We start from the raw sequence: 27,146 nt of genomic DNA, 5'->3' as shown, positions 1-27,146 counted from the left end.
TCACCACCACTGAAAATCTTCCATCCAGTTCCATCCATTGTTCCCATACCCCACATATTTCAAGATCCACAAAGCTGACTGTCCTGGTAGCCTCTTTGTTTCTGCTTGTTCATGCCCCACTGAACTTGTCCAACTCTATTTTGTCCCACTTAGTTCAGTCCCTTCCCTTTCCATTCACCCCATCTATACCCATCGTGATTTTATATACCTCCTATAAAGCTGCTTAATCTCCTCTATGTTCCAGGGAATAAAAGTCACAGCCTAGCCAACGTCTCCCTCTTCCCTCAGGCCCTCTAGTCCAAGTAGCATCTTCTCTGCGTTCTTTTAGCTTTAGTGATGACTCTTCCATAACAAAGTTACCAAAACTGCGCACAGTATTCCAAGTGCGATCTTGCCAATATGCAATGTAATGTCTCAACTCCAAAGCTCTGTGCCCTGTCTGAAGTCCAGTGTATCAACCACCTCCTATTGACCTGTAACACTGCTTTCAGTGAACTATAGTTGCTCAAAAGTGTTGGTGAGCCCTTTGCAATTGCCAGGTTTTCTGCCTTAATTACTCATAAAATGTGGTCTGTTCTTTGTCTAAGTCAAACAATACGCCATCTGCGTAAACTAATAACACCCAAGCAATAGTACTACTTCTCATCGATACTGAGTACACCATTTGAACAATCACAGTCCAGATTCAAAAAGCATGTGAACCTCTGGGTAATGACTTCTACAAAAGCTGTATGGAGTCAGGTGCTCCAATGACACAGATGATTTTAAAAAAAGACCCTAAGGCCACAAGATATAGGAACAGAATTGGGCCATTTGGCCTGTTGAGTCTGCTCCACCATTTCATCATGGCTGATCCATTTTTTTCTCTCAGCCCCAAACTCCTGCCTTCTTGTATCCCTTCATGCCCTAGCCAATCAAAAATCTTATCAACCTGTGACTTAAATATACGTGAAGACTTGGATGCCACAGCTGCCTGTGGCAAAGAATTCCACAGTCACCATTCCCTGGGTAAAGAAATTCCTCCTCATCTCTATCCTTAAATGATGCCTCTCCATTCTGAGGGTGTCCTCTGGTCTTAGACTCTCACACCATAGAAAACATTCTCTCCATACCCACTGTATCAAGGCCTTTTACGTTCAATAGTTTTCAGTGAGGTCACCCCTCATTCTTCTGAGTTCTAGTGAATATAGGCCCAGAGCCATCAAATGCTCTTCAAATGATAAGCTATTCAATCCTGGAATCATTTTCATGAGCCTCCTTTGAACTCTCTCTCAAGTTTTAGCATATCCTCTCTAAGGTGAGGAGCCCAAACCTGCTCACAATACTCCAAGTGAGGCCTCACCAGTGCTTCATAAAGTCTGAACATTACATCCTTGCTTTTATATTCTAGTCCTCTTGAAATGGATGTTAACATTGTATTTGCCTTCCTCACCACAGACTCAACCTGCAAATTAACCTTTAGGGAATCCTGCACAAGGACTGCCAAGTTCCTTAGCTCCTCAGATTTTTTTATTGTATTTTCTCTCCATTTAGAAAATAGTCAACCCTTTCATCTCTTCTACCAAAGAGCATGAGCACACATTTCCTGACACTGTATTCCATCTGCCATTTCTTTGCCTGTTCTCCTAATCTAAGTCCTTCTGTAACCTCTTTACTTCCTCGACCTACCTGCCCATCCAGCTATTTTCATATCGTCTGCAAACTTAGCAACAAAACCATCAGTTCCACTATGCAAATCATTGATATATAACATGATAAGAATTGGTCCCAACACAAACCCCTGTGGAACACCACTAGTCACCGGCAGCCAACCAGAAAAGGGTCCCTTTATTCCCACTCTTTGCCTCCTGCCAATCAATGACTGCTTTGTCCATGCTAGAATCTTTCTTGTAATACTGTGCACTCATAGCTTGTTAGCAACCTCGTGTGGTACCTTGACAAAGGCCTTCTGAAAATCCAAGTATACAATATCAACCGATTCTCCTTTTGTCTATCCTGCTTGTTATTTCTACAAAGAATTCCAACAGATTTGTCGGGTAAGATTTTCCCTTGCAAAAACCATGCTGACTATGGCCTATTTTATCATGTGTCTCCAAGTACTCTAAGACGGCCACCTCAATCGACTCCAACACCCTCCCAACCACCGAAGTCAGACTAACTGACCTATAGTTTCTTTTCTTCTGCCTCTCTCCCTTGAAGAGTGAAGTGATATTTGCAATTTTCTAGTCTTCTGGAACCATTCCAGAAATTAGTGGTTCGTGAAAGATTCCTCCACAATCTCTTCATCCACCTCTTTTGGAACCCTGAAGTGTATACTATCTGGTCCAGCTAACTTATTCACCATCAGACCTTTCAGTTTCCTAAGAACCTTCTCTCTAGCAATGGTAACTTCACAGACTTCATGACTCCTGACACCTGGAACTTCCCCACTATGCTGCTAGTGTCTCCAACGGTGCAAAATAGTTATTCAGTTAACCGCCATTTCCTTGCCCCCCATTACTACCTTTCCAGCATCGTTTTCCAGCAGTCTGATATCCACTCTTGCCTCTTTTACACTTTATGTATCTGAGGAAACTTTTGGTATCCTCTTTAATATTATTGGTTGGTTTATTTTCATATTCCATCTTTACCTTTATGACTTTTTAGTTGCCTTCTGTTGGTTTTTAAATCTTCCCAATCTTCTAACTTCCTTCTAATTTTCGCTCTATTATATCCCCTCTCTTTGGCTTTTATGTTGACTTTGACTTGTTAGCCATGATAGTGTCATCTTTCCTTCAGAATAGTACTTCCTGTTTGGGATGCATATATCCTGTGCCTTTGAATTGCTTCCAAAAATTCCAGCCTTTGCTGGTCTGCCGTTATCCCTGTTAGTGTTCTTTTCCTCTCAATTCTGGCCATCTCCTCTCTTATGCCTCTGTAATTCCCTTTACCACACTGTAGTGCTGACACATCTGACTTTAGCTTCTCCTCAAATTTCAGGATGAATTCGATCATATTATGATCACTACCCCTAAGGGTTCTTTTACCTTAAGCTCTCTAATCAATTCTGGCTCATTCCACAACACCCAATCCAGAACAGCTTATCTCCCAGTGGGCTCAACCACAAGCTGCTGTAAAAAGCCATCTTGTAGGTATTGTAGAAATTCTCCCTGCTAGAATCCAGCACCAACCTGATTTTCCCAAACTAGCTGCACGTTGAAATCTTGCATGACTATTGTAACATTGCCTTTTTGGCGTGCATTTTCTATGTTCAGTTGTAATTTGTAGACCACATCCAAATGAATAATACAACCAATGTTGGTAGAATGTCAGATGGAGAAAAGAGGGCGTACAGGAGTGAGATGTAACATCTAGTTGAGTGGTGTCGCAGCAACAACCTTGCAGTCAGTGTCAGTAAGACCAAAGAGGTGATTGTAGACTTCAGGTTGGGTTAGACAAGGGAACACAAACCATCTTCATAGAGGGATCAGAAGTGGAGAGAGTGATCAATTTCAAGTTCCTGGGTGTCAATATCTCTGAGGATCTAACCTGGTCCCAACATATTGATGCAGCTGTAAAGAAGGCAAGACAGTGGCTATATTTCATTTGGAGTTTGAGGAGATTTGGTTTGTCACCTAAAACACTCGAACTTCTGTACGAAGTACCATGGAGAGCATTCTGTCAGGCTGATTCAGTGTCTGGTATGGGGGGGGGGGGGCTACTGCACAGGACTGAAAGAAGCTACAAGAAGTTGTTAAATTAGTCATCTCCATCTTGGGTACTAGCCTCCGTAGTATCCAGGGCATCTTCAAGAAGCGGTGCCTGAGAAAGGTGTCTTCTTTTATGGACCTTCATCATCTAGGTCATGCCCCGTTCTCATTGTTACCGCCAGGAAGGAGGTACAGATGCCTGAAGTCACACACTCAGTGCTTCAGAATAGCTTCTTCCCCTCTGCCATCCGACTCCTAAATGGATATTGAACCCATGAACACTACCTCACTTTTTGATATTATTTACACTATTTTTAATTTAATATACAGATACTTGCTATAATTGACTTTTTTCCTTTATTATCAAGTATTGCATTGTATTGTTGCTGCTAAGTTAACAAATTTCACGACACAAATTCGTGATATTAAACCTGATTCTGACATCTTTGCTGTTGTTTGGGGGTCTGGTAAAACTCCCATCAGGGTCTTTTTCCACTTGCAGGTCCTTAGCTGTATTCACAATGATGTAACACTTTCTGACCCTATCTCACCTATTTAATTTTTTACCGACAGAACAATCCTGCTCCCTCTGCCTTTCCGCATGTCCTTTTGATACAGTGTGTATCCTTGGACATTAAGCTCCCAGGTGTAATCTTCTTTCAGTCATAATTCAGTGATGCCAGCAACATCATACCTGCCGAGTTGCAACTGTGCTACAAGTTCATCAGCCTTATTCCTTATACTGCGCGGATTCAAATATAATACCTTCAGTCCTGTATTCACCCTTCTCGGTTTTGTCTGCCTTTTACATTGCAACTCATCCTGTTGACTGCAATTTTGCCCTATCAACAGCCTCTCTTCACTGCACATTGCCTCTGTTTGTAAACCAGCTACCTCATCTTCAGCACTATTATCCACCTTTCCTATGATGAAACTTCCATTGAAATATACACCGATCAGGATACAAGTCACCCTTCAACTATTAAACTCTATAACCTTTCAAGTTCTGGCCTCACTAGCACATGGCATGGGTAGCAATCCTCAGATCACAAGCCTAGAGGTCCTGCCTTTAACTTAGCACCTAACTCCCTATGCAGAACCTCATCACTTGTCCTACCCATGTCAGTGGCACGTACGTGGACCTTGAGTTCTAGCTGCTCACCCTCCCACTTAAGAACGATGAGGACTTGATTTGTAATTTCCAGACCCTGGCACTTCCCGCCCACAGGATCTCCTGTTTGTTCCCCTAATTAATGAATCCTCTAATGTGCCTCTTCTTCTCTTCTCTCCCCCCCCCCTCCCCCCCCGGCCACCATCCCTTCCCTTCGAGTCACAGAGGCAGACTCAGTGCCAAAGACCTGACCACCGTGACTTCCCTCTGTTAGGTCATTTCCCCCCCCCCCCCCGATAGTATCCAAAGTGATATACCAGTTATTGAGTTATTGAGGGGGATGGCCACAGATGTACTCTGCACTGGCTGCTTAACCCCTTTCCCCTTCCTGAATGTTGCCCAGTTTTCTGTGTCTTGCACCTTGGGTGTGACTACTTTTATATGTCTTATCTATCACCCCCGCACTCTTCCGAATGATCCGGAGTTGATCCATTTCCAGCCCCAACTCCTTAACGTGGATTGTTAGAAACTGCAGCTGGATGCACTTCTTGTAGTTATCAGGGACACTGGAGACCTCTCTGCCTTCCCCCATCCCACAAGAGGAGGATTTAGCTACACTGTATCTGCTCAGCTCGGACAGTAGAGATGCCAGGCACAGAAGGGAAGCGGGAATAAAAAAAACTTAACCTAGAGCTTTTCTTCGCTTTGCTTTCTCTGATGGAACCCTTTTCACTGAAACCTCGAAGAGCTAAAGCCTCAAGATCAGCACTCTGATTCTGTCCACTCAGATGATGGCTTCTGTGCTTGCCCCTGCCTTTAATAAATTTGCTCTTGCTAATCAATCCCAATTTACTGTTTCAACCTGCTGCTGTCTTTTCTAATCGGGCAGTGGATCTGATTGAAATCCCTTCCTCTCAGAACACAAACTTTCTTCTTTTTAAACCATTCTGTTGTTGATTTGCTATTGTGTTTTGGATCATTCTTGTTACATCATCCAACTTCCTGAAGAAGGTGAAAAAGAACCCAAGGGTAACAGCAAAAGATCTGCAGAAATCTCTAGAACTTGCTAAGATCTCTGTTCATGTGTCCACTATAAGAAAAACACAACAAGAATGGTGTTCATGGAAGGACACTATGGAGGAAACTGCTGCTCTCCAAAAAAATATTTCTGCATATCTGAAGTTTGCAAAAGATCACCTGGGTGTGCCACTAAGTTTCTGGGACAATGTTCTGTGGACAGATGAGACAAATGTGGAACTTTTTAGCGGAAGTGCACATTGCTGTGTTTGGAGGAAAAAGGGAACTGCACACCAACACCAAAACCTCATCCTAACTGAAGCATGGTGGAAGGACCATTGTGGATTTAGGGCTGCTTTGCTGCCTCTGGCTGGATGGCTTACAATCGTTGAGGGAACAATGAATTCAATATTGTATCAATATATTTTACAGGAGAATCCAGCTTCATTGAAGCTGGATGATGCAACATGCTAATGGTCTGAAACACGAGTAAGTCAACAACAGAATTGGTTTAAAAAGAAGAAAGTTTGTGTTTTGTAATGGCCAGGTCAGAATCCAGACCTGAAGAAGGCTGTCCCTGAAATATGAACTGAGACAGTTTTATATGGAGGAATGGTCTAAATTCCACCTCACTGTTGTGCAAGTCTGATTAGCAGCTACAGGAGGGTTATTGCTGCTAAAGGAGGTTCTACCAGTTATTTAAGTACAGGGGTTCACGTATTTTTCCCAGCCTCGTCAGTGAATTGTTAAACAATGTGTTCAATATAGACATGAAAAGTTCAATTGTTTGTGTGTTATTAGTTTAGGCAGATTGTGTTTGGCTGTTATTGTGACTTGGATGAAGATCAGAACATATTTTGAGTAATTAATGTAGACAATCAGGTAATTGCAAAGGGTCACAAGCTCTTTCTTGCAACTGCATGTACCCCTTGGTCCCTCTGTGCCATAGTACTCTCTAGAGTCCAACCATTCACTGAAACTGGTGTACGTTTTTAGTTGTTTATACCAGGAAGTGCTGCAATATTTTTCTTTTAATTTTTTTAAACTCTGAAATATTTAAGAATCCTATAGATTTTTTAAATTAATTATTGTACTGTGTTTTACATATATAGGCCCAGCAATTGCTCTCCGCTTGTTTGGAGAAGGTAGAAGTCTCGTATATAGAAGGATATGATCAATTTATCACGCAGTTGAAAGAAGGGCTGCAAAATACCTCACACGAGACAGCAGCAAATCACAAAGTCGCAAAAGTGAGTAGAATCTAAAAGAAAATCTCTGAACTATGCTGCTGTGGTGAAATCTTAATGAAAGTACATTTTTAATGTTTGATTTTTCTTCACTGCATTCTTTAATTTAATGGTTTATCTCACCTTTGGTTTGCTCCTCCTTAATCAGATGAGGTGCTACAAATTAACTGAATCCTGTCCTCTTGTTCCCCTCTCCTGTTAGCATTTCACACCCCCATTGTCTTGAGTATTTAGGCCATTTGGCCCATCAATTGATTAATGGCTGATTTATTTTTTTTCATCTCTTGCGTTCTCCCCCTAACCCTTAACCCCCTTAACAATCAAAAATATATCAATCTCTGCTTTAAATACACCCAATGACCTGGCTTTCCTCTGTGGCAACAAGTTTATAGATTCTTCACCCTCTGGCTGAAGAAATTCCTCCTCATGTCATCCTTAATGGGACATCTCTTTATTCTGAGGTTGTGCATTCAGATCCTAGACTCTCCGACCTAGTGGAGATATCCTCTCAATGTCCACCCTATCCAGACCTTTCAGTGTCTGGTATTCAGTAAATATCAGATAAACGATACAATTAACAATTGGGATAGGGTAATGGATTCAGCTTAGACTTTGATGAAACTCTGAAATGCCGAATCTGTATTTCTCTGGGATTTCAGTAACACATTTTTTTTTGTTTTTGCAGTGGGCAACAGTCACTTTTCATCTTCCTCATCATACTCTGAAGTCAGTTGCTAATGCCATTGTAAATGAGTTGAAAAAGACCAATCATAATATTTCTGCCCTGTCTGTAGCCTCATCTGTAATGGATAGGCTATCCTACCTCTTGCCGAGTGCACGGCCTGAACTTGGCGTGGGTCCTGGTCGCTCAGTGGACAGGTATGAGTTGGTGTGTGATTCTTGAGCTAGAACCAAGTTACGTTAAATTTCCTTAATTTTATCAAGCTTTACGTAACCAATTGGAAGCAAACAGAATTTTTAGAAGTGCTTTTAAAGAAATAAGTCTTGGGCAAAAAAAAAAAGTGGTGATTTTATCTTGGTCATGTTTTGATAGGGTGTTGAAGATTTTTTGATCTTGCGTATTTCTTGATGTAGCAGTGTTTGGAAAGAGTGATCGATCTTTTCGAAATATAGACACTAAGGATCTTGTGCCTTGGCCAGACACATGAACTCTCTTCTACATCAGAGGTTCCCAGTCTTTTTTATGCCATGGACCCCTACAATTATCTGGGGGATCAGTGAACCCCAGGTTGAGGGGACCCTTGCTCTGCATAGATGTTGCCTGAGCTGCTGAGTTCCTTCAGCATCTTGTCTGTTTTACTCTGGATTTCCAGCATCTACTGAATCTCATGTGTTAAGGATCTTGAGCATTTTTTCATCATAGTGGTATTTTAACCATTGCCGAAAGAATAATAGAAAATAATAGCTTATGTTTTGTTGATTCATTGTTAAATACAATAAACATTTATTTTTTGGAGCACATCTTGATTAAAATCATAAAATTGGTATTAAGTTATTGACTTCATCTTAGTCCTCAAAGGACAGATCTCTTGATCTGTATGTTTCTTTGTATATTCACTGGCGATGACTTTAGGAATTATTTGTCTTGTGCACATAAGTTAGCTTTCTATTGCTGGGGTGTGAAAAAAGGTCATCTTGCACTTTCAGGCCAACAATCAGCTCTCAATATCTAGGCCTTTCTGCAATGTCCAAAATGATAGCTGGTGCCAGAATGGAGCAGTTTACCATCAAATCCAAATTGTGACAGTGTTATTTATGAATGTACTTATTCTTTTATAAAAATACTTGTTGCTTGTGTTGAATCAATAGAATGCACTTAGTTTTCTGTACTATCTTATTTCTTTTCATTTAATCCTGTTCCTTGTATAAGACCCATTGCTGTGGGATGCTCCAATAAAGATGGATTTGAGGAAAGATATTTTAAAATTCTTTCAGATCGTAATTTAGGTAAATGCCTTGCAGATAGATAAAAACTGGAAAACGAAGTAACTGATCCTTGCAGTGTTACAGAAGCTTTGCAAGTGACAATTGAGCAGCGGTCAAAGAAAATGCATATTACTCAAGATTTTGCAATATAATAAATTTTAATTCCCATTAGGTCACTAATGTATAGTGAGGCAAACCGACGAGAAACCTTCACCTCTTGGCCACATGTAGGATACAGATGGGCTCAGCCCGATCCAATGGCTCAGGCAGGGTTCTATCACCAAGTAAGTTCTTAAATTCATTACTAGAATTGTAAATTTTGTTGCCTTTCTTTGGGTTTTGTTATTGTTAGAACTATGTATTTGGGAGAATTATTGAAATAATACAAATATAAAACTGTTCAGGATATGGAAAAGCAAAAATTATAGTGATGGAAGTAGTTAACTTTGATCTTGTACTGCTGTGCTTGATCTCAGTTAATCTCACCTAAATGTCATTTCAAAACTGAGTTGTGAATAGAATTGGTTCTGAACTTCCATTTTCCACTTCTCGTTTATACTGAGTTATTTAGTCAAGTTGGCAGTCATTTTAATACATTATTCCCTGAGAGGGTAAAATCAGTTGTTTCTTCTAACTGTGCCATCATCCAATCAAGTTGTAAAACTTCTTTAAATCTGTCTCAGACTTCTGATACTTGAAGCAAGTGCTATTAATTGAATTAACTTAGGTCCAGTATTGTTTTCTATTTAGCCAGCTTCCTCTGGAGATGACCGGGCCATGTGTTTTACATGTAGTGTTTGCTTAGTATGCTGGGAGCCCACAGATGAACCTTGGTAAGTGAGTTGTGACATTCCGTGTGCTTATTAATGAAGTTAAAATGGAGTTGGTTGAAGTCATTAGAATATTTATGCAGCATTCCTAATTCAAAGGTTGATAATAAAATTGTAAGGATACTTGATACTGGGGAAGGGGAACAAGAGACAGACAAAAGCTCAGCATCATCAACGTTATGTGCAATATCGTGTTGATGTGGGTGATCATGATCTTATTCATGAGCATGATTGTCCTTAACAAATTTTTCTACAGTAGTGGTTTGCCATTGCACCTTCTGGGCAATGTGTCTTGACAAGTCGGGTGGCCCTAGTCATTATCAATACTCATCAGCCTGGTGTCAATGGTTGCACAACCAGGAGTTGTGATGTGCATCAGCTGCTCATGACCATTCACCATCTGTTCCCATGGCTTCACATGACCCTGATTGTGGGGGGAGGGTCTAAGCAGGTGCTACACCTTGCCTAAGGGTGCAGGCCAGCAGAGGGAAGGAGCACCTTGCACTTCCTTTTGTGGAGCTGTATTTCCACCCTGCTACCCACAGACAAAAGCTGTTGACTGAAATCTGCAGGCCAGGCAGCATCTCTAGGAAGAGGTACAGTCGACGTTTCAGGTCGAGACCCTTCGTCACGACACTATCCTGACGAAGGGTCTCGGCCTGAAACGTCGACTGTACCTCTTCCTAGAGATGCTGCCTGGCCTGCTGCATTCACCAGCAACTTTGATGTGTGTTGCTTGAATTTCCAGCATCTGCAGAATTCCTGTTGTTTGACTGAAATCTTGCCAGTTAGTAGGTTCTGGGTTAGTCAGGGTGTCAAAGGTTATGGGGAGAAGATAGGAAAGTCGTGCAGAGGTACAACACAGAACAGGCTCTTTGGCACATCTAATCCATGCCAAAACCATTTAAATTATCTACTCCCATCGATCTCCACTGGGACCATAGCCCTCCATATCCCTACTATCCATATACCTACTATCCATATACCTATCCAAGCTTCTCTTCAGCGATGAAATTGAGCTTGCATGCACCACTTGTGCTGGCAGCTCATTCTACACTCTGAGTGAAGACATTCCCCCACATTTTCCCTTAACCACCTTAGCTTTCACCTTTAACCCATGACCTCTGGTTGTAGTCCCACCCAACCTTAGTGGAAAAGGCCTGCTGGCATTTATCTATTTTTGTATACCTCTCTCAAATCTCCTCTGAATCTTCTGTGATCTAAAGAATAAGTCCTCACCTATTCAATCATTCCAGACCCGGCAACATCCTTGTAAATTTTCTTTGTACTCTTTCAACCTTGTTTACAACTTTCCTGTAAGTAGGTGAGCAAAAGTACACACAATACTCCAAATTAGGCCTCAACAATGTCTTATAGAACCTCATAACATTCCATCTCCTGTACTCAATACATTGATTTATGAAGGCCAATGTGCCAAAAGCATTCTTTATGATCCTATCTACCTGTGACACCACTTTCAATGAATTATGGACCTGTATTTCCATATCATAGTGTTAGGCACGTGGCCAAGTGGTAAGGCGATCGTTTAGTGATCTGAAGGTCGCTAGTTTGAGCCTCAGCTGTGGCAGTGTATTTGTGTCCTTGAGCAAGGCACTTAACCACACATTGCTCTAGTGTCTGTGCGAGGAGTGGCACCCCACACAGACTTCCAATCTGCGCCTTGTAAGGCATGAAAATGCCCGATGCAGGCCTCTCATGGTCTGAGTCGATGTTCCCTCCCATTCCCATATCCCTTTGTTCTCCCACACTCAGTGCCCTGCCATTCACTGTGTAAGACTTATCCTGGTTGGTCCTACCAAGTGCACTTGTCTGCATTAGGTTCCATCTGCCATTTTTCAGCCCATTTAAACCATGATGACCTTCCTCACTGTCCACTACACCCCTTTTCTTGGTGTCATCTGCAAATTTGCTGATCCAGTTAACCACATTATCATCCAGAAAATTGATATAGTTGATAAACAACAAAAAACCCAGCACAGATTCCTACGGCACACCACGAGTCACAAGCCTCCAGTCAGAGAAGCAACCTTCTACTACCACTCTCTGGCTTCTCCCACAAAGCCAATGTTTATTCCAATCTACTATCTCATGCTGAATGTCGCGCGATTGATCCTTCTTGACCAGCTTCCCATGCAGGACCTTGTTAAATGCCTTACTGAAGTCCATGTAGACCTTAGAGAATCCATGTGGACTGTGGAGAGGGATAATGATGGAATGGCAGAGCAGACTCGATGGGCTGAGTAGGCTAAATCTCCTATCTCATGGTCTTGTGGTCTAATAGTTTTGTTTGAATTTAAATGTTGAAAATTCAGTCTTTCAAAAGAATTGTCCATGACTACAACAAACTACAGTGGATGTAGGTATACTGGTTATAAATCAACTGATTTATTACATAATGTGTGGCCAGTACAAAACAAAACTTCAGATCATAGTCGCTTCTTAGGAAGCCCACCCTTTGAGTGACTTATGTGCAGGTCTCTTCTGATGTGTCCAGTTGACAATATGTTGCAATTGGTATTTTCGTTGTCTATCTGTATGTCCCTGCCTGTGCCAGTGTCCCTGGCCTCTTTTTTTCTTCCTTTGGAAATTGCTTTTTATTTTTCATCTCTTTTGCAGATGAAGCTACTATTATTGCTTGTGTCTCACAGACCAAGCTACTCAGTTAGTTCTCTTATACTATTTGTCTACAATCAACACAAATCTCGTTGCAATAATGTGGCCCTTTCAAAACTTCAACCTTTGTTTTATACTTTTAATCAATACTTTTCCCCTAATTTACTTGTTTCACTTATCCTGCTTTATTGGTATGATCACGTTAGATTTAATGTACTTGTTCTATTTGTCTGCTTTCAACAGAATAGCACAGTCTAAATCAGAGCCTTTATTTTGACTTCATAAAACAATACAGCATGGATGGAGGCCCAAGCATCTATGTTGAGCACGTGCTCACCCAGTGAATCGCAATTTCCCATGTTCAGCTTATGTCCCTCAAAGCCCCATCCTTCCATGCACTTATCCAAGAGCTGCTTAAACGATCCTATTGTACCTGCCTGATCCACATCATCTGGTAACTTGTTCCATATTCTCACCACCATCTGCATGAGGGGGAGAAAAGTTGCTCCTTGAGTTGGTTATATATCTTTATTCCCTCACCCTAAATCTATGGTCCCAGTTTTGGTCTCCCATAAGCTGAAGAAAAGGTCGTTACCATCGACCTTATCTTTGCCTTTCATATGTTAGCTCTTACTCTCCTATGCTCCAAGGAATAATGCCCGAGCCTGACCAACATCTCCGTACAGCTCAGGCCCTCTAGTCCTGGCGACATCTTCATAAATCTTTTTTGCACGGTTTCCAGTTTAATCACATCATTGATATAACAGGGTGGCCATAACTTTAATGTTACTTCAAGTACAACCTTACCAACAATTTGTGCAACTGTAACATAATGTCCCATCTTCTGTACTCGGTGTCCTGACTAATGAAAGTTTACTAAACACTTTTCTCACTACCCTGTCTACTTGTGACATGACGTTTAAAGAACTATGCCTCTGTATTCCTAGCTCCTTCTATTCCTTCACACTCCTTAGTGCCCTATCATTTATAGTATCAAATCAAGTTTAATTATCATTCAGACCATACATGGATAAATTCGAATGAGACAGCGTTCCTCTGCTGCCCAGGTGTAAAGCATACATTCATAATAAGTTGTTTGCTGATTTGACTTTCCAATAAGACATTTATTTATGTTGAAACCTATTTGACACTCTTGTAACTTTTCAAGAGTCCCTTGTAATCTATCATAGCTTTCTTCACTGATCAAGCCTTCTGCACTCACATCCAAACCAGTTATACCTAGTATTGACTGAGCCACCCAGAGAGCAGGGGGCCTGGGTGGGTAGGGGGAATTTATACGATGCATTCAAGACAGTTTACTCACACAATATATAGCGGACCTTACTGCTATTACATTTACAGTTATACGAAAACATGATTAAGTTATCAGCAACCAAAAGTAGATGAAAAATCTGAGCTACTTTGCAGACCTTTTTTTTCCTCCCTTGGTACATAGGATATTTTGCGTCTTTCCTAAATACCTATTTATATCATTCTATGCTTTGTGATTCATGGTTGGAATTTACATTGTGTAAAACAAAAGTCAGATTGATTTCTAACCGTTGTTTTTATAGAATATAGAACAGTACACTACAGGAACACCCCCTCACTCCATGATATTGTGCTGAAACAATTAAAGTGGTAATCAAATGCTCAACTAACTAATCCATTCTACCTACGCAATGGCCATTTCTTGCACATTCTCATGCTTATCTAAGAGCTTCTTGAACATCCCTATCATACTTCCACCACCATCTTTGGCAGCACATTCAAGACACCTACTCCTCTCAGTTTAAAATTTAAAACAACTTGCACATCTCCTTTGAACTTAATCTGCTCACCTTAAATGCGTGCTTTCTGACACTTCAACCCTAGGAAAAAGATATTGGCTGTATGCTAAATCTACGCTTCTAAATTTCTGTCCGATCTCTCCCCTCAGCCTCTGCTGCTTCAGAGAAAACAAACCAAGTTTATCCATCTTCTCCATGTAGCATATGCCCTGTAATCAAGGCAGCATTCTAGAAAACTACTTATGCAGCCTCTCCTATGACTTGATGTTCTTCCTATAATGGGGCACCAGGAATTGCATGTAATACTGCAGGTGCAGCTCAGCCAGAGTTTTATAAAGCTGTAACATAACTTCCCCAATTCAGGAATTCACCACCTTGACTGATTAAAGGCAAGCATGCCTCTGAAACTCCACCCCTCCCCCCACACCCCCTTTTCTGGGCCCCTCGCTAACTGTCGCTGGATTCCATGGTGATAAACCCACCTTTCTCCAGTTTCGTACTTCTAAGGTGTATACAACTTTGGTCCTGCCAAATCTGTGAGATTGGGATGTCTCGCCCACCCAAGCCCCAGTTTGTGTGAATGCTGTGTGATTTACTGCCCTGCAATAGCCAGTCAGCATAAAATAACAGATCACATACTGCATACTACAATTATAAAAAAGTATATTTGTGAAAGTTAACTTAGCCAAAGAGTTAGTAATGAAAAGAAAGGGGAAAAAAAACTAAAGGGCCCTTTATAATTAATCAGTCACATGTGCACAGATTGGAGCTCAAATCTTCCTACAGCCATATTCACCGATTCTTGGCAGACCTCCAGGCCTGGACTCCATCCTATGATCTGGTCTCTCCAGTATCTTCTCTCTTTAGCTCCCGCCAAACAAAGACCCACCAGTGATGTTCAGTTCAGGTCAAGTCAAGTTTATTGTCATTTCAACCGTAAACTGCTGGTACAGTACACAGTAAAAATGAAACAACTTTCCTCCAGGACCATGGTGCTACATGAAACAACACAAAACTACACTAGACTACGTAAAACAACATAAAAACTGCCCTAGACTACAGACCTGCACAGGACTACATAAGGTGCACAAAACAGTGTAGAGCAGTACAATAAATAATAAAACAATAGGCACAGTAGAGGACAAATAAAATATAATAATAAATGATGTATATGTCAGTCTAGACTCTGGGTATTGAGTCTGATGGCTTGGGGGAAGAAACTGTTGCATAGTCTGGTCGTGAGAGCCCAAATGCTTCGGTACCTTTCGCCAGATGGCAGGAGGGAGAAGAGTTGGTCACAAAACCGCTCCTCCAGCCTTCTCCAGAACCACTTCCCTGTTCCACTTTCCTGACTGGATGACCCACATTCCTAAGCATCCCTTATCTCTAACAGTAACCCAAACACTACTTCTACAGAAAGACCATTATATGAAATACCTTCAACATTAGCAGTAAAATCTTTACCAGGGTATTACACCTCCTTTACCCCTATCAGCCTGTGTAGATACTCCCAGGGAGTAATGGATGCAAACCCTAAAATGTCTGCACATGAACACTATTCAGGGTCTTGAGATTAAGTGTATTTCCTTTTATAGTTGATCTCCCAAGGTGCAACACTTCACATTTGGCCAGGTTGAATTCCTTCTGCCATTTCTCCACCCATAATCTGCAGTGTGTCCCACTGTATCCCTTGCCAATCTTATTCCATCCACAACATTGATCTTTGTACCATCTGCAAACTTACCAACTCAGCCATCCATATTTTCATCCAGGTCATTTATATATAATCACAAAAGGCAGAGGTTTTGGTACAGATCCCTGGAGAACACCGTTCATCACAGACCTCTAGCCAGAATAAGACCATTACTCTTTGTCTTCTATGGGCAAGGTGGTTCTGAATCCTAACGACCAATTCACTGTGGATCCATTGAATCTTAATCTTCTGGTGGAGCCTTGAATAAGGGAACTTTATCAAATGTCTTGCTAAAATCCATGCAGATGACATCCACTTCTACCTTCATCAAGCACCTTCATTCACCACCCCCCCCTCCAAAAAAAAAATCAAGTCAGTAAGACAGGACTTGCCCTGCACTAAGCAATACTGACTGTCCCAAATTTGGCCATGGTTTTCCAAATGCTTTTCATCCTATCCGTAAGAATCTTCCTAGTAACTTCCCTGCTACTGACATGAAACTCATTGGTCTATTGTTTCCAAGATCATTCTATTTCCATTCTTGAATAATGGAACAAACTTAGCTATAGCCAGTCCTCTGGTCAAGGCCCCAGCAATCTCATCTCTTGCCCCTCAGTAACCTGGTGTACATCCCAACAGGTTTTAATGTTCTTTAATAGATCCAACACTATTTCCTCTTTCTTGAAATACTCCAGAGCATTAGCACACTCCACACTGATCCCCCTGCCCTCCATGTCTTCCTCTTTGGTAAACACTTACCCACTGGTAATCTCTCCTTGGCAAAGTACTTGCCCACATCCTCTGCCTCAGCCCATGTTCCCTCTTTTATCCTTGATTGGTCCCTTAATCTGCTCCCTAGCTATCCTCTTGCTATTGATGTATATATAGAATGCCTTGGGATTTTCTTCAATCCTACTTTCCAAGGACTTTACATGGCCACCATCTTCCCTAATTCTCCCCCCCCCCCTTTTTTTCTGGCTTCTTCATAAACGTCAAGGATGCTGTTTTATTTTAGCTTCCTAAAATCTTAATACACTTTTTGCGTAGCTTGATGTTGCATTGCAGAGTTTTGTTGTTAAATGCAAAGATTATAGTCAGTAAATATTGCTGTTGCAAATGTAATAAATATTATGCCACTATTGAAACAACGTAATTAAGCTTCACAAAATAGCAATTGTAAGTTATCTTTATTTTGCTTATTACATCTGCATTCTTGACATCTTTTACTTTTGTTTAATACATATGACATAGGTCTGAACATGAGCGGCATTCTCCCAACTGTCCATTTGTGAAAGGTGAACACACACAAAACGTGCCACTGTCCATTACATTGGCAACAAGTCCTGCACAGTTTCCCAGCATAGATGTCCCTGATCGAATAGCATGTGTTGGCTTTGGAAGTTGCCCTCATTTCCTAGCTGCTTCAACAAGGCATGGCAAGATCTGTGTATGGGACGTTTCCAAAATAATGAAGGTATTTTTTATGATTGACTTCATTGATGCTGCAGAGTATGTTCTTAAAGGTTTCAGTTTGATGGGAAAAGTCAGTAGGCAGTGGAGAAGTGACTAATTGCATATGATTGCAAAACCGGCCAGGATGTTGGTCTTTCTCCACAGTATTTGTATTGTACAATGTCCTTGTGAATCTTTCTCAAGTTCTTTGATTAATTTTTCTTTGATTCATTGTCACTTACCTGGTCGTTAGTTAATTGGCTACTGAAAATTACTGCTCTTCTGCTTTCAGTTTCTCTCTCCATGCTACCTTTCACTTCTATATTTGCTTGTTTACATGCAGACATCATTTATCAGAACCCAGGAAAAGTACGCGTATTGTGATGGTTATCACCGCATCTCATTTGTGCTGCTTATGTTGGCAACGGGTCACATATTACCCAGTGTCCTTAGGAGCCTGAAAATTAGAATCAGGTTTAATGTCACTGGCAAGAAATTTGTTGTCTTTGCATTACAATGCAGTACATAATCGAGGGGAAAAAAGCTGAACTGCAGTTTTAATATTTAAATTAGTGCAAAAAAAAGTCGTAAAATAGTGTTCATGGGTTCAATGTACATTCAGAAATCTGAAATTAAAACAGGAAATGTTAGAACAATTAACGTTTTGGGTCAACAACCCTTTATCAAAAACATGCTATGAAAACTCTTTGATCTGAAACATTAGCTCTGTTTTGCTTTCCATAGATGTTCCCAGCATTTTCTATCCTTAGGTGCTACTTGATCTATACGCAGAAAATTTAGTTTTAGATACTTCAAGGTAAATTTGTGTTACCAAAGTCAACTATGATTTGCTGCTAGCTCTCCAGCTTTGAGTTGGAAGGTTGTGAATCTCTTTTGTTTAGAGATGAATTCAAAGCATGATTTGTATTATGTTGTACTGAGGATGAAATGTGAACTGAAAGCTTTCATGGGAGGCAAAAAATCCCATGACACTATCTTGAGGAAGGAACATAGAATAGTACAGCACAATACAGGCCCTTCGGCCCACAGTGTTGTGCCGACCCTCAAACCCTGCCTCCCATATAAGCCCCCACTTTAGATTCCTCCATGTACCTGTCTAGTAGTCTCTTAAACTTCACTAGTGTATCTGCCTCCACCACTGACTCAGGCAGTGCATTCCACGCACCAACCACTCTCTGAGTAAAAAAAACTTCCTCTAATATCCCCCTTGAACTTCCCACCCCTTACCTTAAAGCCATGTTCTCTTGTATTGAGCAGTGGTGCCCTGGGGAAGAGGCGCTGGCTATCCACTCTATCTATTCCTCTTATTATTTTGTACACCTCTATCATGTCTCCTCTCATCCTCCTTCTCTCCAAAGAGTAAAGCCCTAGCTCCCTTAGCAAGGGGAGATTTTCCTAAATCTCTCATACTATTTTGTCATGTGTTCTTGAAGAAATACCAATACTGCTCTAGTTGCCTGATCTTTGGCCGTAAAACTTGCTCAAAAAAGCAAGTATTTACTAGATTTGAGATGCAAATAAAATAGTTGTCTATATAGTGATAAGAGATTTTAATATCTGAAGTTGGACTGAACACAACAAACCAAGTTTCTCTACCAGCTTGCCCCTACTGATTATACTGTACTACTCATCCCCCACTCATTTTGACAATAAAGACCCACAATGAGGCCATTTCCCATTATTTGGTAGCGATCTTGTAGTCAGTAATGCAGTTTATCACTGGCTTCAGTGTCCCAGTGTAATCTTTGTTATTGGAGGTTAAGTTTATGTGACGATCAAGATCTTAAATCCAATAAAGCTCACCACTAGCAGGACTAGTAGTAGTGATTCCTACTCTTCTAACAGTTCATATATATGAGCTACTTGCAGCAAGTACTCAAAATATACCAAAGTACTCCAGACTGGGAAGATTGTGCTGTTCCCAAGTTGCAATTCCCAACATGGAAGCTATAATCACACAGTTATCTCTGAATGGGCAACATCATTTACATTAGACTACCCAAACAGTTCTGAGCTCTATCAGGGCAGCATATTAACTGGGGACAGTGAATGCTTCAAAAATGTCCAACGACCCTCCTTATGAAAGCAAACAGACTTGCATCAGCTCTTGAAATCTGACATCAGTTTATGTCCAATTATCAATTGCAGTGTGGAAAGAACATCTGGAGTAGCACTGAGAACTTTTGTGTTTTGAGGAGCATGCAACTTGGAGAAAAGACCGAGCCACTTACCCCGTCCACGGCAGAATCTGAACATCCAAGTAATTCTCATTAGTTGCCTCGGAATCCACAGAGCCAGGATGAAAGCAAGCTACCCTTTATTCCTGAGGCACTGCTCAAGTAGAAGAGAATATAAAACTCTGGGAAAACTACAGCAGTTTGATTTGAGTCAAATATTTACACATGAAATTAAATTGTCAAGAGTCCCTTCCATGAAAGAAGAAACCTGCAGGGACTCTCCAGTAAAGCTTGCAAATGGAATAAAGTACCAAGAGTAATGCCTGTTAATTTTTGCAAAAACAAAGCCAGAATCCATCTTAAATCTTTGGATGCTGTCTTGAACTGAGGATAGATTTCTCTCTCGCAGCCTGTCCGCTGGTACTTTGAAACCAGCTTCTTGGAGGAAAACTTGTAGTGATATACCTTCCTTTTAAAGAATATAGCATTTGCATATTTTTAATGGTTACCAACCCTAAGAATTGTTTGTGGAACTTGCGTTCTGCGAATTTGGCAATATGGAATGGAGTTCACGAATGCTGTACCAGAATATTGAGACACATTTCTATTTATTTTTAAACTTAGGTTCATTTGAAATTTGACATCAATCCATATGATGCAGCAATTTTGAGGCTGATTTCTTTGCCTGGGGTAGAACATGGGTCAGCTAGTGAATCCCAGAGGCCGTCTCTAGCATGGTTGGAAGATTCTTCCAGTTGTTCTGACATACCAAAATTAGAAGGTGACAGGTAATAAACTAACATAAAAGTTTTAATTTGTATTTCATGAACTGTTGTCTCAGCTTACTTTCATGATAAAGTGCCAAACAATCTTACAATCACCTTGTATTGCTTTGGAATGTATTTCATCAATGTGTCTTGTTTCTCAAAGTGATGATCAGCTGGAAGATTCTGACAGTGAAGAGCATTCCAGAACAGATTCAGCTACAGGTATGGTCAAATTTGGAACATTCCCTTTGCAAATTGTCATTACTTGTTATTGGTGTTGGGTTCCTGCCAGTCATACTTCAATGCAGCAGAGAATTTTTAGAGCTACTCAGAACCTGCATCAGCTCTTGTGATGAATGGGTTTTTATCGGCCTCAAGGGAATAATCTAATTTTTGCTAGTAATTTCATTAAAAATGTGTTAACTGTATCTGTGGAAAGTGAAAGCATCTAATGCCAGACTAGCACACAACTCTTCATCTGAAACCATAAGACTTTTCCAGTGAGTGCATGCTGTCGAAGTTCATTCCTGTATAGGCTCATCTGATGACTGCAGTGTGGGTTGATTTAACTTTAAAGCACTTTTGATGGACTATGTGTTTTTGTGCTATAAAATTACCTCAGTCACAGCTCCAGTGTAGGACAGAGGGAATGATGCACTATTGGATGTGCTATTTTGCAGCTCTTTGCCATTTGGGCCAACATAAAAGATCCTGTGGTGCTCCTTGGATATGAGCAGGGGAGATTTCCTGATTGTTCTGGACAGGATTTATCCCTCTACCAGAATGTTACGTGGTCATTTGCTTTGCTTTTTGAGTGAGCTTGATTAGTGCTAATTAACTACTGTCCCCTCTTTATTTTTTCTTCACTCTTTAAATGAATTGGATGATGTAAAAAGTGGGTTGCTGGTATATAATGTCTACATGTACACTTTAAATTGTAGAATCTTACGGTAATTGATTTTAGATTGAGAGTGCAGTAAGATGTATACCACAATTTGCTTTGGAGAGAGGTGCATGTCTTCCATCTGAGGGGAGCAAACGTCGTTCGACGCCATGTTAATGTCAAATTTGAAAACTGATGTGACAGTTCTACCCTCTTATTGTTATATCATGGTGATGTTACTGTTCTTGCAGTTGTGTTGTTATTTTATAATAACCTGAGAATTTTGTTTTGTTAGGGCAAACATCTCAGAAGGAATGTAGCATGGACATCAGTATAGATGTGACGGCATTGAGTATTCTGCAGCAACCTGAAAAACTTCAGTGGGAAATAGTGGCAACTGTTCTTGAGGATACAGTTAAGGATTTGGAGGAGTTGGGTGCCAACACGTCCACTATCAATAACAAGAGTGAAAAAACAAAGGAGAAGCACACTGAGCAGCACAACATTCCCTTTCCTTGTTTATTAGCAGGAGTTTTATTATCTTACAAATCCGCTGCTTCTTCGCCAATAAGTACTCAATCACGTAGGTCCTTGGACTCTTTAAGCAGGACTCGAGGTGAAAGTGTATCTGACCAAGTGACTATGGACAATGAATCCGGCAGTAATTCTGAATTAAGTTCACCCATAATAAAAAGGACTTTGCCTCTATTATTGCTTTATAGCATTAAAGAGTCAGACGAAAAGGCAGGTAAAGTTTTTGCACAAATGAACAATTTAGTAGGTAAAGGTTTACATGATGAAGGTTTCACAGTACCACAGATAATAGAAATGGAATTGGATAGCCAAGAACAACTGTTGTTGCAGGACCCACCCATGACATATATTCAACAGTTTGCAGATGCTGCAGCTAATCTTGCCTCTGTAGACTCTGATAAATGGAGCTCAGTGGTTCCAAAACCTGGTGCCCTTGTCCATTGTCTGCGGCTGCCAAAGTTTACTGAAGACGAGAATCTCCACATTGATTCTATTACACCCTGTGCTGATGGAATTCATCTCTTGATAGGACTACGGACTTGTCCTGTTACATCCTTGAGTGCAATAAGTCAAGTAGAGGCCTTGAATAATTTAAATAAATTGAACTCTGCATTGTGTAACAGAAGTAAAGGAGATTTAGAATCCAACCTAACCATTGGGATTAATTCAGACATTGGTTTTCTTCAGGAGGAGTCGCCCACTGATGCACAAACTCCACTAATTATCCAGCCTGAGCAAAGAACTTTGAGTGGTGGTTATCTTCTGCTTTATAAGATGAACTACAGCACACGTATAGTAACTTTAGAAGAGCAGCCTGTTAAAGTCCAACATATCAAGGATCCACAGGATGCTATTACCTCACTAATATTACTTCCACCAGATGTTTTGGATAATAGAGACGATGACTGTGAGGAAATAATAGATGAAGCTCCATTGACTTCAAGAAATGGAATTGTGAGAGAAAAGAAATCTGATGCTTCCAATCTTGGGCATTTAGTGGTTACTACTCAGGGAGGATTTATAAAAATCTTAGATCTCTCAAACTTTGAAACTTTAGTTAAAGTGGAACCACCTAGAAAAGAGAGCAGTAATGAATTAGATCCTTTTATCTCAGTGGTGTACTGTTCTGGAACAGACAGACTTTGTGCTTGCACATATGGTAAGAGTTTTATTCACAACTTTGTCTCACATTTTTAAACACTTTAGTTTTAATGCTTTTCTGTTGAGTTTGATGTTTCTTGTATGATATAACTTTAGGTTCAGGTGCAATGTTTGAAATATTTCAGGTTCACTTTTATTCATGATTGGGTACAGTACTTCTGGTGATGTGCACTTGAGTCATCTTTAAAGTTGCTGTCAGCAGATTATGTGAAGTAAAATGTGACTAAGAATTCCACACCCACACACCTAGAACTTAGCAGACCAGGCAGCATCTATGGGGAAAAAAGTAGAGTCGACATTTCAGGCCAAGACCCTCACTAACAAGGCATTAGTATCTCTCACTAACAAGTCGTTTTTGCCCACAGAATTCATCTTTTTTTTCTCCAGTCCTGCTGAAGGGTCTTGTCCCAAAACGTTGACTGTACTTTTTTTCCATAGATGCTGCCTGACCTGCTTTCCTTCAGCACTTTGTGTGTTGCTTGGATTTCTAGTATCTGCAGATTTTCTCTCGTTTAACAATTCCACAAATTTTGCATTTAAGAAGCTGACTGCTGCCATGCATTCTTTGTTAACATTAAACTATCTTGCTTCTATCCTGTTATTTTTATTATCTGTTTAAGATCTATTGGACTCATTTTGTTTGCTTTTAAGTTGTTCCTTTTATTGGAATAGAAATTGGATTAATTTGTCATAATGCAATATGTTGTTTCTTGATGGAGTCCAAGTTCACGGCCATGTTTGTGCACCACCAACTAGTTTTGGGTAGTAGCAGGAATGAAGTGGTTTGTTTTTCTTCCATTCCATGTTAGTGTCTCATCATCTCTACTCTCAGCCAATCCCAATTTTTTTGACATTGTTTTAAAACAACTCACTTTAGATCATTGTCAGACTTGTACTGTGAATCAAAGTTCGAAGTAAACTTTATTATCAAAGTACATTTATGTTACCATATACATCCCTGAGATACTTTTTCTTGTGGGCATACTCAACAATCTGTAGAATAATTATAACAGAATCGATGCAAGACTGGTCAACGAGGGCATTCAACCAGAGTCAGAGGTGACAAACGGTGCAAATGCGAAAAGAAGAAACAATAATAAATAAGCTATAAATATTGAGAAGATGAGATGAAGAGTCCTTGAAAGTGATTTTATAGGTTGTGGGAACATTTCATTGATGGGGGAAGTGGAGTGAAGTTATCGCCTTTGGTTCAAGAGCCTGAGGGCTGCGGGGTAGTAACTGTTGCTTAACCTGGTGGTTTCAGAGGCTTTTGTACCTTTATTCTGATGGCAACCGCAAGCAGAGAGCATGTCGTGGTTGGTGGATGTCCCTGGTGATGAATACTGCTTTCCTGTGATGGCCTTTCATGTCGATGTGCTCAGTGGTTGGGAGGGCTTTACCCATGGTGCGAGGAGTGGCGCCCCACACAGACTTCCAGTCTGCGCCTTGTAAGGCATGAAAATGCCTGAAACAGGCCTCTCGTGGTCTGAGTCGACGTTCCCTCCTGTACCCATGATGGACTTGCCGATTCTACTGCGTTGGGAGTTGATGTAGCCAGGCAATCCATTCTCCACAGCACATCTATAGAAGTTTTGACAAAGTTTTGGATATCCTGCTGAATCTTTGCAAACTCCAAAGAAAGTAGAGGTGCTGTCATGCTTTCTTCATAGTTGCTGACATTGAGAGAGAGATTGTTATGCCACCACTCAGCCAGATTTTCAGTCTCCCTCCTATATGCTGATACATCAACACCTTTGATTTGACCTACAACAGTGTTGTCATTAGCAGACTTGAGCATGGTATTGGAGATGTGCTCAGCCACACAGTCGTAAGTGTAAAGCGAGTAGAGCAGGGGACTAAGCACACAGCCATGTGGTACACCTGTGCTGATGGAGATTGTGGACTGGGGTCTGCAAGTGAGGAAATTGAGGATCCAATTATACAAGGAGGTGTTTGAAGCTAGGTCTTAGACCTTATTGATTAGTTTTGAGGGGAAGATAGTATTGAATGCTGAGCAGGAGTCAATAAAGAACATTCTGATGTATGTATCTTTGCTGTCCAGATGTTCCAGGGTTGAGTGAAAAGTCAATGAGATGGCATCTACTGTGGACCTTTAGCTCCAGTAGGCCAATTAGAGCGGATATAAGTTGTTTCTCAGGCAGGAATTGCTATGTTTCATCACTAACCTCTCAAACCACTTGATCACTATGGGTATACAGTTGTAAGAAAGTGTTCGTGAACCTTTTGCAAGTACCTGGTTTTCTGCAGTAAATACTCATAAAATGTGGTCTGATCTTCATCTAATAGACACACAATCTGCTGAAGGGTCTTGGCGTGAATCGTCAACTGTACTCTTTTCCATAGATGCTGCCTGGTCTGCTGAGTTCCTCCAGCGTTTTGTGTGTGCTGCCTAAACTAATAACACACAAACATTTGTACTTTTCATATCTTTATTGAACACAGTCTAGTTGGAGAAAGTATGTGAACCCTTGTGTAGAACCTCCTTTAGCAGCAGTAACCTCCACCAAACAGCTCCTGTAGCTACTGATCACAGTTGCACAACAGTCAGGAGGAATTTTAGACCATTCCTCCGTACAAAACTGTTTCAATTCAATGCTTCTTGGATACTTTGCATGAACAGCCCTCTTCAGGTCATGCCACAGCATTTCAATTCTGTTAAGGTTTGGACTCTGAACTTGGCCATTCCAAAACATGAATTTTCTTCTTTTTAAACCATTCTTTTGTTGATTTACTCTTGTGCTTCAGGTCATTGTCTTGTTGCAACATCCAACTTCTCTTGAGTTTCAGTCAATGGACTGTTACTCTAACATTCTCCTGTAAAATATCTTGATACAATATTGAATTCATTGTTTCCTCAATGATTGCAAGCTGTTTTGATTGAGGCATGATGCACATAAATAGATCTTTCTTGAGAAGAGAAGGCTCTGTCAGTAACCTGACTTTGTCGTCTTTATAGGGCAGGACACCTCTGCAACCCACACTTCCAATCTCAACTCATGATTGGAACACCTGATTCCAAATAGCTTCTGTAGAAGGCATTACTCCAGAGCTTCACATACTTTTTATGAACCTAGACTGTGATTGTTTAAATGGTGTACTCTGTATTGTCAAGTAGTACAATTGTTTGTGTAATTGGTTTAGGCAGATTGTGTTTGTCTATTATTGTGACTTAGGTAAAGAAGAGATCACATTTAATGAGTAATTAATGCAGAAAACCAGGTAATTGCGAAGGGTTCACAAACTGTTTCTTGCAACTGTAAGTGCTACTGAGCGACAGTCATTGTGGCCAGTCACCAAGCTCTTGGGCACTGGTATGATTGAAGTCTGTTTAAAGCAGGTGGGTACCTCTCAATGCTGAAGCAAGAGGGTAAAGAACTTGGTGAACTCATCAACCAGTTGATCACAGGTGCTTAGTACCCCGTTTGGGCTGGATGCTTTTTGTGGGTTCACCCTCCTGAAGGCAGCTCGCACAGCGGCTTCAGGGGCTGAAAACGTAGGATCATCAGGGGATGTGGGGAGTTTATGATGGTTCTCCCATGATTAGATGGTCAAAGTGAGCATATAAGTCATTGAACTCATCTTGAAGCGAAGCACTGCTGTCATTTAATTTTAAGAGGTGGTAGTATTCAAACCCTGCCACAACTGTCGAGTTTCCTTTGATTCAGGTTTGGTCTGGAATTTCCACTTCGCCTGTGAGATGGCTTTCCAGAGACCATACTTGGACGTCTTGTAACCTTCTTGGTCACCAGACCAAGTCGCCTCTAACCTGGCTGTAAGCAGATTTCGGATCTCATGGTTCATTCAGGGCTTCTGATCGGGGAAGATTGAATGATTTTGTAGGGACACACTTGTCTATAGCTGTAGGTGGTTGTGATTTGAAGTCTTAGCCGCTTGTAAAACATAAATGTGGAGAGGAAGCAGTTTTTTTAAAAAAAGAAGAATTAATGCACCAGAAATATTTCCAGTTTGACATCTGGTTCTTCCATTATATGAAAACCTATATGTGAAGAGGACTACATAGATCAATAAACATATCTGATTGTAAATTTACAGTCTGAGAAGCAAAATCTAGTAGATGGTATTTCTTTGAAAATATGTTGTCATTCATGTGCCTATTTGTCTGCAATAAATGATTTTAATTTTTGTCTTTTAGTTATGAGGTAACTTTTCTG

General features: G+C 40.7%; 1 protein-coding gene across 1 annotated transcript in view; it reads left to right on the top strand.

Annotated features, from left to right (window-relative positions):
- birc6 (baculoviral IAP repeat containing 6) overlaps positions 1–27,146 on the top strand; it is a 270,551-nt gene that overhangs the window by 31,113 nt on the left and 212,292 nt on the right. Inside the window, 8 exon segments of the mRNA XM_072264879.1 lie at positions 6,930–7,067; positions 7,750–7,943; positions 9,184–9,295; positions 9,762–9,844; positions 17,210–17,432; positions 20,233–20,396; positions 20,539–20,597; positions 21,554–22,951. Of these exon segments, the coding sequence (XP_072120980.1) occupies positions 6,930–7,067; positions 7,750–7,943; positions 9,184–9,295; positions 9,762–9,844; positions 17,210–17,432; positions 20,233–20,396; positions 20,539–20,597; positions 21,554–22,951 (2,371 nt within the window).

This window comes from Mobula birostris, chromosome 8, assembly GCF_030028105.1.
Source record: "Mobula birostris isolate sMobBir1 chromosome 8, sMobBir1.hap1, whole genome shotgun sequence".
Taxonomy (NCBI): Eukaryota; Metazoa; Chordata; class Chondrichthyes; order Myliobatiformes; family Myliobatidae; genus Mobula; species Mobula birostris.
This window is presented reverse-complemented; position numbering and strand designations above follow the sequence as displayed.